This window comes from Erinaceus europaeus, chromosome 23 (assembly GCF_950295315.1).
Source record: "Erinaceus europaeus chromosome 23, mEriEur2.1, whole genome shotgun sequence".
Lineage (NCBI taxonomy): Eukaryota > Metazoa > Chordata > Mammalia > Eulipotyphla > Erinaceidae > Erinaceus > Erinaceus europaeus.
In genome coordinates this window covers 12,465,310-12,477,472 of record NC_080184.1, presented here as the reverse complement: position 1 = coordinate 12,477,472, position 12,163 = coordinate 12,465,310, and the positions used below count along the sequence as shown (strand labels likewise).

Below are 12,163 nucleotides of genomic sequence, written 5' to 3'. Positions count from 1 at the left end.
CCATTTCTCTCTGTCCTATCCAACAACAACGACATCAATAATAACTACAACACTAAAACAACAAAGGCAACAAAAGGGAATAAATAAATAAAATAAAATATTAAAAAATTGCTAAAAAAAGAATTATTTGTTGGAGGCTGGGCAGTAGTACAGCGGGTTAAGCACACTTTGCAAGGACCAGCTTAAGTATCCTGGTTCCAGCCCCCGGCTCCCTACCTGCAGGGGAGTCGCTTCCCAGGTGGGGAAGCAGGTCTGCAGGTGTCTGTCTTTCTCTCCCCCTCTCTGTCTTCCCCTCCTCTCTCCATTTCTCTCTGCCCTATCCAACAACAACAGCAATGACAACAACAATAATAACGACAACAACAAGGGCAACAAAATGGAAAAAAAATGGCCTCCAGGAGCAGTGAATTCATGGTGCAGGCACTGAGCCTCAGTGATAACCCTGGAGACATATATATATATTAAAGACAGAGGGAGAAGCCTCAGAGCCTCAGTTAGAATAGGCTTCTGCAGAAGCATTATGCTGTCTGTTATATCCCCAGACTATAAAAAGATTAATTAATTGAAATTGCTAAGACGTATAATTGACACAGTGGGACAGTGAGTGGCTCACAGAACTTGTATCCATGATGTGCTAAGTCTGGGTAGGAAGACACGGTAATGGCTCTGTAAGACACTCTCCTGCCTGAGGTTCTAAGGTCTCAGGTTCAATCCCCCAGCTCCACCATCAGCCAGAACTGAACAGGGCAGTACTCTAGTTATTTTTTTTTTCTTTTTTTTTTTCCTCCTCCAGGGTTATTACTGGGCTCGGTGCCTGCACCATGAATCCACCGCTCCTGGAGGCCATTTTTTTTTCCCCCTTTTGTTGCCCTTGTTGTAGCTTCGTTGTGGTTATTATTATTGCCCTTGTTGACGCAATTCGTTGTTGGATAGGACAGAGAGAAATGGAGAGAGGAGGGGAAGACAGAGAAGGGATCCGGGTCCCTGTGCTTTGCGCCACCTGAGCTTAACCCGCTGCACCACCGCCCGACTCCCTTATTAATGTCATTGTTGGATAGGACAGAGAGAAATGGAGAGAGGAGGGGAAGACAGAGAGGAAGAGAGAAAGATAGACACCTGCAGACCTGCTTCACCGCCTATGAAGCGACTCCCCTGCAGGTGGGGAGCCGGGGGCTCGAACCGGGATCCTTACGCCCGTCCCTGCGCTTTGCGCCACATGCGCTTAACCCACTGCGCCACCGCCCGACCCCCAGTACTCTAGTTATTTTTCCTCTTTCTCTCTCTCTTATGTATTTATTTATAAATTGATTATCTTTATTTATTTATTGGCTAGAGATAGCCAGAAATTGAGAGGAAGGGGAAGATAGAGACGGGGAGACCCAGAGAGTCACCTGCAGCAGACACCTTGTCAAGGTTTCCTCCTGCAGGTGGGGACTGGGGTCTTGAACCAGGTCCTTGTTCACTGTAACATGTGTGCTTAACCAGGTGTGCCACCACCTGGCACCTCTCTCTCTCTCGCTATCTCTCCATCTCTCATTAAAAATACAATAAATTGGGGGCCGGGCAGTAGCGCAGCGGGTTAAGCGCACATGGCAGAAAGCACAAGGACAGGCATAAAGATCCCGGTTCGAGCCCCCGGCTCCCCACCTGCAGGGGAGTCGCTTCCCAGGCGGTGAAGCAGGTCTGCAGGTGTCTGTCTTTCTCTCCCCCTCTCTGTCTTCCCCTCCTCTCTCCATTTCTCTCTGTCCTATCCAACAACAATTACATCAGTAACAACAACAAGGGCAACAACAAAATGGGGGGGGAGAGAAATGGTCTCCAGGAGCAGTGGATTCATAGAGTAGACACCAAGCCCCAGCAATAACCCTGGAGGCAAAAAAAAAAAAGAGTGTGTGTGTGTGTGTGTGTGTGTGTGTGTGTGTGTGTGTGTGTGTGGTGTGGCATCAGTTGGCTAAGTGCTATCATACATTGAGCATGGCCCCAAGTTCATTCTCTGCACTGCCAAAAATAGATCTTCAAAGAGTCCACCTCAGTGGGGTTAAACACGTTCACTTAGTTGTGTAACTGCTCACCCTCAGACCTTTCCCCCTTTCATCTTCCCAAAGAGAAATTTTATCCCTGTTAAAAAATTAATCCTTCATCCCTTCCCTCTCCAGCTCCTGTCCCATACCATGCTCTGCCCCAAATGCTTTGGGGCTCTCCCATGTCACACCAGGGTTTGGAAGTCCGAAACCACAATGAGGTGTGAGCTCTTACGGCAGCCCAGGAATCAATTCTATTTTTATTTTTTGCCTCCAGATTTATCGCTGGGGTTTGGTGCCTGTGCTATGAATCCACTGCTCCTGGAGGCTGTTTTTTCCCATTTTGGTCGCCCTTGTTGTTGTTCTTATTATTACTGATGTTGTTGTTGGATAGGACAGAGAAATGGAGAGAAGGGACGACAGAGAGGGGGAGAGAAAGATGGACACGTGCAGACCTGCTTCCTCACTTGTGAAGCGACTCTCCTGCAAGTGGGGAGCCGGGGGCTCGAACCTGGATCCTTATGCCGGTCTTTGTGCTTTGTGCCATGTGCGCTTAACCCACTGTGCTACCGCACGATTCCCCTTATTTTATAATTATTAGATAGAACTAGAGAGAGAGGGAGTTGGGTGGTAGCACAGTGGGTTAAGCACACATGGCGTAGTGCAGGGACCGGTCTAAGGATCCCAGTTTGAGCCCCCGGCTCCCCACCTGCAGGGGAGTCGCTTCACAGGCGGTGAAGCAGGTCTGCAGGTGTCTATCTTTCTCTCCTCCTCTCTGTCTTCCCCTCCTCTCTCCTTTTCTCTCTGTCCTATCTAACAACAACAGCTATGACAACAATAATAATTACAACAAGCGGAACAACACGGACAACAAAATGGGAAAAAATGGCCTCTAGGTGCAGTGGATTCGTAGTGCAGGCACCAAGCCCCAGCAGTAACCCTGGAGGCAAAAAAAAAAAAAAGATTTTTAAAAGAAATATATATCAACAACATCTTGGCAGATTCAATCTCTGGCATTTGACACTCAGCTTCTCTTCTCTCTCTAAAAAGATTTATTTGTGTGGTTTATTTTTTTGGGAGGTGGCCCAGTGGATAAAACGTTGTTCTCTCAAGCATGAGGTCCTGAGTTCAATCCCCGGCAGCATATGTACCAGAGTGATGTCTGGTTCTTTCTCTGTCTCTTATCCCTCTCATTAATAAATTTATATATATATATATATATATATATATATATTTGTGGCCAGGAGGTTGTGCACCTGGCTGAGCGCACATGGTACAGTGAGCAAGGACCCAGGTTTGAGCCCCCGATCCCCACCTGCAGGAGGAAAGCTTTGCGAGTGGTGAAACAGGGCTGCAGATGTCTCTCTCTCTCTCTCTCTCTCTCTGTCAATCTCCTACTTCCTCTCAATGTTTAGCTGTCTCTATCCAATAAATAAAGATATTGAAAAGTAATAAGTAATAATAATTTTAAAAGATCTGTTCATTTATTGACACATTTTACTGACTGTGGTCTGGGAGGTGGCACAGGATCAAACATTGGATTTTCAAGCATGAGGTCCTGAGTTCAATCCCCGGCAGCACATGAGTGGCTTCTGTTTCTTTCTTTGCCTCCTCCTGTCTTTCTCATTAATAAATAAATACAATCTTTAGAAATAAAGAAGATAAGCATTCTATTTATTATTGACTGGAAACAGGGAAAAAGGGCAGGGGAGACACACAGAGAGAGATACCTGCAGCCATGCTCCACTGTGGGACGCTCCCCCCCTACAGGTGGGGGATCGGGGGGCTCGAACCCAGGTCCTTGCACACAGCAAGTGTGAGATCAACCGAGTGTACCACTGCCTGACTCCATTATTGTTTTGTTTTTCGCCAGAGTCCCGCTGAGCTCTGGCTGATGGTGGTGCTGGGGATTGAACCTGGGACCACAGAGCCTCAGGCAGGAGAGGCTGTTTGCAGAACCCCTAGGCTGTTTCCCTAGTCTTCTTTCTCTTCTTTTCTTGTCTATCTCTCTTTCATAGAGACAGAGGCAGAGAAAGAGAGACACTACAAAACTAAAGCTTCCTCCAGGGCAGTGGCAAAGCAGTGCACAGTCCACGGATCTATTCTGTCAGCCTGTGTGTGTATATATATATATATATATATATATAATTTTTTTAATGCAGTTGTTGGCTCTGCCTCCCTCTGCGACCTTGGCTCGCTCTTGGCCTTTTGAAGCCCAGCTAGTGAGAGCTCTCTTATCAGCTGGGGGTGGTGGTTCTAGCGATTAGCGATTAGCCGCATGGAGTTGAGTAAGCAGAACCTGGCAGCTGTCAATGCAGCTGGTCTCTGTGGTCACTCACCTCCCCTGGAGAGGGGGACCGAAAAAGCACCACCGCCCCCCCCCCCCCCCCCGGGAATGAGCAAGGCTAGTGACAGAAAGAAGGAAAGGAAAGAGAGAAAGGAGAGAGAAGAAATGAGAGAGGAGAGAGAAAGAAAGGAGAGAGAGGGAGAGAAGGTTAAGCACACATGGCACAAAGCACAAGGACCGGCGTAAGGATCCCGGTTCTCTCCCCCAGCTCCCCACCTGCAGGGGAGTCGCTTCCCAGGCGGTGAAGCAGGTCTGCAGGTGTCTGTCTTTCTCTCCCCCTCTCTGTCTTCCCCTCCTCTCTCCATGTCTCTCTGTCCTGTCCAACAACAATGATATCAATAATAACAACAACAATAAACAAAAAGGAAAAAAAATAGCCTCCAGGAGCAGTAGATTTGTATTGCAGGCACCGAGTCTCAGCAGTAACCCTGGAGGCAAAGAAAGAAAGAAAGAAAAGAAAGTAGTGAGAGAAAGAGAAAGGAGAGATAGCAAAAAAAAAAGAGAGAGAGAGAAACAGGTTACCGTGCACAAGGACCCAGGTTCAAGCCCCATGTCCTTAGGGGGAAAGCTTCACAGTGGTGGAGCCAGGCTGCAGGTGTCTCTCTGTCTCTCACCCTCTTTGCTTCTCTTTCTTCATATAAAAAAACAAACAAACTAACTGAGTGGCCTGGGAGGTGGCGCAGTGGATAAAGCGCTTGACTCTCAAGCGTGAGGTCCTGAGTTCAAGCCCCAGCAGCACATGTACCAGAGTGATGTCTGGTTCTTTCTCTCTCCCCTCCTATCTTTCTTTCTCATCAATCAATAAAATCTAAAAAAAAAAAAAAAATTGAGCAGGGCAGACAGTATAGCAATTCTGGGGACCGGGTGGTGGTGCACTGGGTAAAGAAGTCGCACAGCAAAGTGCAGGGACCAGCGCAAGGATCCCGGTTCGAGTCCCCGGCTCCCCACCTACAGGGGAGTCGCTTCGTCTGCAGGTGTCTGTCTTTCTCTCCCCCTCTCTGTCTTCCCCTCCTCTCTCCCTTTCTCTCTGTCCTATCCAACAACAACGACGTCAATAACAACAACAATGATGACGACAATAAAGAAAAGGGCAACAAAAGGGAATAAATAAATAAAATATAATAACAAACCAACCAACAGACACATGTGTGAGTGTGTGTGTGCACAGAGACAGGGAGCAGGAGAGAGAGAGAGAGAGAGAAGCAGAGCCTCCCTCTGCCACATGTGATCTTGGGGATCAAACCCAGGACCTCATGCTTGAGAGTCCAATGTTTTCTGTCATTTATTTATTTACTTATTTATTTATTCATTCCCTTTGTTGTCCTTGTTGTTTTATTGTTGTTGGCTAGGACAGAGAGAAATGGAGAGAGGAGGGGAAGACAGAGAGGGGGAGAGAAAGACAGACACCTGCAGTCCTGCTTCACCGCCTGGGAAGCGACTCCCCTGCAGGTGGGGAGCCGGGGGCTCGAACTGGGATCCTTTCTCTGGTCCTTGCGCTTTGCACCACCTGCGCTTAACCTGCCGAGCTACCTCCAGACTCCCCCAACTGCTTTCATTTTAAGTTTATGACCTCAGAGCCCAACCGGGATCCTTATGCTGGTCCTTGTGCTTTGCGCCACCTGCGCTTAACCCGCTGCGCTACCGCAGGTTGAATTCATGTGTTGCAGACACTACAGCTATGAAAAGAAATGTGCGGTGATATTTTTATGTATGCATTGATTTATTTTGCCAGAGCCCTGCTCAGCTCTGGCTGATGGAGGTGCTGGGGATGGAACCTGGGGCCTCAGAGGCGGAGGCTGGAGAGTCTGTCTGCAGAACCCCTGGGCTGGCTCTCTCCAGCCCTCCCTTCCGTTTTCTAATATTTACCCAAGAGCAAAGTGAGTTACAAAGACAGCAAGTCATTTGCCCAAGGAAAACCAGCAGATGGCACAGCTCGCCCTGGCTGCCGGGAAGCCTGTCTGCAGACCCGACGGTGCCCCGCAGCCCGCAGCAGAACGCACCCACCCTGACCCGTGCCCACCCGGCGGTGCCAGGGACGCCCAGCCGCCACGAGCTCCTAGCAGGGACCCCGGGCTGCAGGCTCCCGCCCTGCGGCGATGAACCAGTTCCAGGCTTCAGCGCCAGGCCACGCCCCCTAAGAAGCCCATTGGCCCTCTGCGATGACTGATGACGGCGGGCTCATCCAATCGTTCATCGTCCCGCCCCCTGCTCGCGGCTGATTGGCGGAGGGCTAGACCAATGGGAAGGCGGCTTCCGGGACCGGGGCGTGGCCCCCGCGGACGGTTGAACTCGCGCGGGAACAGTCCCGGCGGCGGCATCATGGCGGCCTTCAGGGACATGGAGGAGGTGAGCCAGGGGCTGCTCAGCCTGCTGGGCGCCAACCGCGCCGAGGCGCAACTGAGGCAGCTGCTGGGGCGCCACGAACGGATGGTGGGGCGCCTGCTGGAGACGCAGGACGAGGCGGAGCAGCGGCTGCGAGGTGAGGAGCCCCCCAAGCCCCGGCCCCGGGAGCCCTCTGATCCTGGCCCCGCCCCCGGAGTCTCCTGCCCTTGGCCACGCCCCCTGGGGACTCTGGCCCCGCCCCTGGAATCCCCTGGCCCCTCCCCCTAAGGCCTCTACTTACCCCCACCTGGACACCTCCATAGTTTGACCACGCCCCCTAGATGCCCATATTTTGGCCACGCCCCCTAGGTGCCCATATTTTGGTCACGCCCCCTAGATACCCCATCATTTGACCACGCCCCTAGATACCCATCCTTTGACCACGCCCCCTAGATGCCCATATTTTGGTCACGCCCCCTAGATACCCCATCATTTGACCACGCCCCTAGATACCCCATACTTTGACCATGCCCCCTAGATAACCATATTTTGACCACGCCCCCTAGATACCCCATCCTTTGGCCACCCACGCCCCTAGATACCCATCCTTTGACCACGCCCCTAAATACCCCATCCTTTGACCACGCCCCCTAGATACCCCATCCTTTGACCACGCCCCTGGGCATCCCGCCGATCCGGCACCCTAGGGCCCCCCCACTTCCACCCCCAGCATCCCCATCCGCTAGCCGCCCCCCACCAGACCTGATGTAAAGGGGCTGCCCAGAGCCCCCCACCCCATTACATACAGGGACCCGCTGGGCCATCTCAACGCAGATTTCATCCTTATTAAAACAAACAACAACAACATCAACAAACAAGATTGTATGGGGGCCGGGCGGTGGCGCCCCTGGCTGAGCGCACAGGTCACAGCGCACAAGGACTCGGGGTTCGAGCCCCGAGCCCCACCTGCCGGGTGTGGGGAGGAATAAGCAGGCTGCGGGGGTCTCTCTGTCTCACTCCCTCTCTCTCTCTCTCTCTCTCTCTTATTAAATCTTTTTACCCTGCTGAGCTCTGGCTGCTGGTGGTGCTGGCGATTGAACCCGGGGCCTCAGAGCCTCAGGCAGGAGAGTCTGTGTGCAGAACCCCTGTGTGTCTCCCCGGCCTCCCATTCTGACTTTCTCGTCCCTTAGCAATATGGGGGACCCCTGCCCCGCCGCAGTCCCGGAGGCCAGGGTGGTGGAGGCCTCAGGCAGCCTCTGGGGCCTGGGGTGTCTGTCTCCTGGGGGTAGGGGAGCAGGTCAGGTCAGATCCACCCCGCGCCGCCCCCTCCTCCTGGCAGACCTCCGGGCTTTGGAAATGGAAGCAGCGCAGAACCTTCTGGCAGCCAAGGAGCGGGCCCGCCTGGCAGACTCGGAGCTGCAGGAGCTGGAGGCGGAGCTGCGGGGCGCGAGCCAAGAGGACGAGGGGCTGCGGGCAAGCCTGGGGTATCCTTCCTGGGCGGGGGCTGCGGGGTCTGGGGTCCTTCCTGGGCTTGGGCTGCGGGGTCTGGGGTCCTTCCTGGGCGGGGGCTGTGGGGTCTGGGGTCCTTAGGGTCCTTCCTGGGCGGGGGCTGCGGGGGTCTGGGGTCCTTCCTGGGCGGGGGCTGTGGGGTCTGGGGTCCTTAGGGTCCTTCCTGGGCGGGGGCTGCGGGGTCTGGGGTCCTTCCTGGGCGGGGGCTGTGGGGTCTGGGGTCCTTCCTGGGCGGGGGCTGCGGGGTCTGGGGTCCTTCCTGGGCGGGGGCTGTGGGGTCTGGGGTCCTTCCTGGGCGGGGGCTGTGGGGTCTGGGGTCCTTCCTGGGCGGGGGCTGCGGGGTCTGGGGTCCTTCCTGGGCTTGGGCTACGGGGTCTGGGGTCCTTCCTGGGCGGGGGCTGCGGGGTCTGGGGTCCTTCCTGGGCTTGGGCTGCGGGGTCTGGGGTCCTTCCTGGGCTTGGGCTGCGGGGTCTGGGGTCCTTCCTGGGCGGGGGCTGCGGGGTCTGGGGTCCTTCCTGGGCTTGGGCTGCGGGGTCTGGGGTCCTTCCTGGGCGGGGGCTGTGGGGTCTGGGGTCCTTCCTGGGCGGGGGCTGTGGGGTCTGGGGTCCTTCCTGGGCGGGGCTGCGGGGCCGGGTCGCCCCCTCCTCAGGCTCCTTGACCCGCGCAGCCAGCTGGGCCTCCAGCTGCAGGAGCTCCGGGCCGCGCAGGCCGAGCTGGAGCACGACGAGCAGGAGGTGGACCGGACCACCACCATCAGCATCCCCGCCGCCGTGTAGGTGCCTCGGACCCGGGCCGGGCCCTGAGCCCCGCCCTGAGGAAACCTCCCCCTTCCTCATGGGCCAGAGACGCAGAGACAGAGACCCCCGCCGCTTCCCGCTGCTCCACCGCTCGTGAAGCTTCCCCCCCGGGGGTGGGGCGGGGGCTCGAACCCCAGGCCTTGGGCTCTGGCCCGGAGGGATAGCCATTTTCACACCTTGGTTGGCTTCTTTATTCCCTTTTGTTGTCCTTGTTTTATTATAGTTATTATTGATGTCGTTGTTGTTGGACAGGACAGAGAGAAATGGAGAGAGGAGGGGAAGACAGAGAGGGGGAGAGAAAGACAGACACCTGCAGACCTGCTTCACCGCCTGGGAAGCGACTCCCCTGCAGGTGGGGAGCCGAGGGCTCGAACCGGGATCCTAATGCCGGTCCTTGCGCTTTGCACCATTTGCTTAACCCACTGTGCAACCACCCAACTCGCGGTTGATATTTTTATTTTGGCCACCAGGGCTCAGCAAGCCTGCCTGACTCCACAACTGGTAGGGAAGTGTTTATTTATTTATTTATTTATTTTTATCTCTTCACCTCGATTCCTTTTTTTCTTTCTTTTAAAATAACCAATTTATTATTATTATTTTTATTTTCCCCAAAGCCCTGCTGAGCTCTGGTGGCTGGTGGCGCTGGGATGGTTCCGGGACCTCGGAGCCCCAGGCGGGAGAGTCTCTGTGCAGAACCCCTGTGCCGCCTCCTAGATTCTGTCTTGTTGTTGATTTCTAAAGACTCTTTACATCTGTGAGGTTTTTTGGTTTTGCTTTTTTTTTTTTTTCTTTTTTTCCCCCTCCTGATCCCGGCTCAGCTCCGGCTGCTGGTGTTGCTGAGGATGGAACCCGGGACCTCGGAGCCTCAGGCGGGATAGTCTCCGTGCAGAACCCCCATGCTGCCTCCCGGCTCTGGTTTATTTTTTCTTTTAACACACTTTTTAATTCGAGAAAGAAAGAGAGAGAGGAGGAAGCACAGTCTCCCTCTGGCCCCTGCAATGCCTGGGGTGGAACTAAGGACCTACATGGAGAACTGGGGCACCAGCATCCAGGCCCCCTGCCCCGTGGGCTGATGGGTAATTCAATCCCCCACCCCACAACCAGGGGCCTTAGTAGACAGCCCATGATTTGGGGAACCTCATTTCGCGTATGTGTGTTCACCACCAGCTGTCTCTGTCTCTCCTCCCGCAGGTATGTGGCTCAGCTTTACCGTCGAATCAGCAAGATCGAGTGGGACTATGAGAATGATCCTGGAACCATCCGGGGCAGTATCCTTGCTCGGAAAATTGGGGACCCTGGGGATCACGAGGATGGGGCCGTCAGATGGTGTTGGGGGCCCCCTGAAGTGAGCTGTGGGCACCCCTCCCCCCAGGAGAACAGAAAGCTAACACCAGTCCTTAGAATTGGGGTGGAATATTATACAGCCCCGTAAAAGGAAAGGCAGGCACAGGGCTGGCACATCTGAGGCTCTGAGGTCCCGGGTTCCATGCTCGACTCCACCAGAAGCTAGAGCTGATCGGGCGGGGGGTGGGGGGGGTGGAGATGACGACAATTTTTGTTTTTATCCCCTTTTGTTGCCATTGTTTTGTTGTAGTTATTATTGTTATTGATGTTGTCATTGTTGGATAGGACAGAAATGGAGAGAGATGGGAAGACAGGGAGAGAAAGACACCTGCAGACCTTCACCGCCTGGGAAGCGACTCCCCTGCAGGTGGGGAGCCAGGGGCTTGAACCAGGATCCTCATGCCGGTCCTCGTGCTTTGCGCCACATGTGTTTAACCCGCCGGACTAGCGCCCGGCTCCCAAAATTGTTTAAATGAAGGGTCCTTGCCTCTCACCCCAGTCCATCACGGCCCCAGCGTGGCCCAGCCCATCTCTCTGGACGCCTCCCAGCTCTCCAAGAAGTTCATCAGCGACTACCTATGGGCCTTGGTGGACACGGAGTGGTAGCTGGGCCGGGGGCTGGGGAGGTGACTCAGTAGGTGAACCACTGCCCACTGCCCCGGGTTCAAATCCCAGCACCGAATCTGGTAGCTCCCAGCCCACTCTGAAAATAAAAATGCAAATCAAGGACTGTACAAATGAGCCCACGTGGATTTGAACCTCGTCTGCTGAAAGGTCCAGAGATTGACCAGGGGAACCTGCCACGCTGGGCATGTGGCCTGAGACTTCCAGCAAGTCCCTTCCGAGCCAAGGGTGGCGGGTGTGATGGCCGGAATCCTGGCAGCCGTTTTGTGACTCACCACCAGAAACCTTGCAGTGCTTCTCTGGGTGTTGGAAGCTGTTCCCCCCCCTCCATGGTGGAGCTGGGGAGCTGGAGTGGAGTGGACTGAGTTCCCTTTGACCCAAGCACCCTGGGTGCAGCCTGCCCAGGAACTTAAGGGGATGGGTGTCTGGGAACCTCACTTCCTGACTTCTTGGGCTCTGGGATCTCTCCTAAGAAAGGACTACAGTGTTGAGGGCGGGGCTTCAGCACCACAGAGGGAGACCCCTGGCACCAGGGGAAGGTCTCTGGAGGCCCCAGAGACATTTGCTCTGGCTGGGCCACCAACCCCAGCTCAGAGTTGGGGGGGGTGTCCTCCCGCCCCGCCCCGCCCCCCATGTTCTGGCCCAGCAACCCCTGGGGCTGCCCTCCGGGACAGAGCCAGAGGGTGAGGAAGGAATGTGGGCTGGCAGGCGGCACCCTCCACATGCCTGGGCCCTGACTCAGCCCAGTGGGTGCTGGCCCCAGGCCTGGGACAGTCTGGTGGGGGATCCCTGTGGGCCCCCCTGGTGAGCTGGGGTGTCCCCTGAGCCCCAGGCAGTAGAAGCGGCCCCGAGGTGGGTGAGCAAAGGCGCACCATGATCAAGCCGGACCTGCAGCGCCTGCCACACACGCGGCTTCTCAGCTGCTCCCAGGACCTTCTGGGGAGCCGGCCTGGCTCTGAACCCCCCATTCCTGGGCCCCGTGGGAGCCCCAACAAGCTAAAAGGGGGGTAGGAAGTGGGGGCTGGGATCCCTACAGCCCAGCCCTCATCTCCCAACCAGGGGACCCCCAGCCTGCGTACAGGGGTGCAGGTGGGGTGTCCATGTCCCCAGGGGGGCCCACAAGCCCCCCAAACAGCCAGGGGGACCCGGGACTGCAGGGTTCACCTGCCCTCACAGACGGGCACTTCTGCCCTTCAAAA

The 12,163-nt window shown here is 55.1% G+C and overlaps 1 protein-coding gene across 1 annotated transcript; it reads left to right on the top strand.

Annotated features, from left to right (window-relative positions):
* The first annotated feature begins 6,646 nt into the window (after positions 1-6,646).
* Positions 6,647-11,078, top strand: SPC24 (SPC24 component of NDC80 kinetochore complex). Its single transcript, XM_007525965.3, has 5 exons — positions 6,647-6,847; positions 8,030-8,174; positions 8,867-8,971; positions 10,188-10,264; positions 10,840-11,078. Exons 1-5 carry the CDS (start codon positions 6,688-6,690, stop codon positions 10,944-10,946), a joined length of 594 nt encoding a protein of 197 aa, XP_007526027.1. The 5' UTR covers positions 6,647-6,687; the 3' UTR covers positions 10,947-11,078.
* Positions 11,079-12,163: the final 1,085 nt, after the last annotated feature.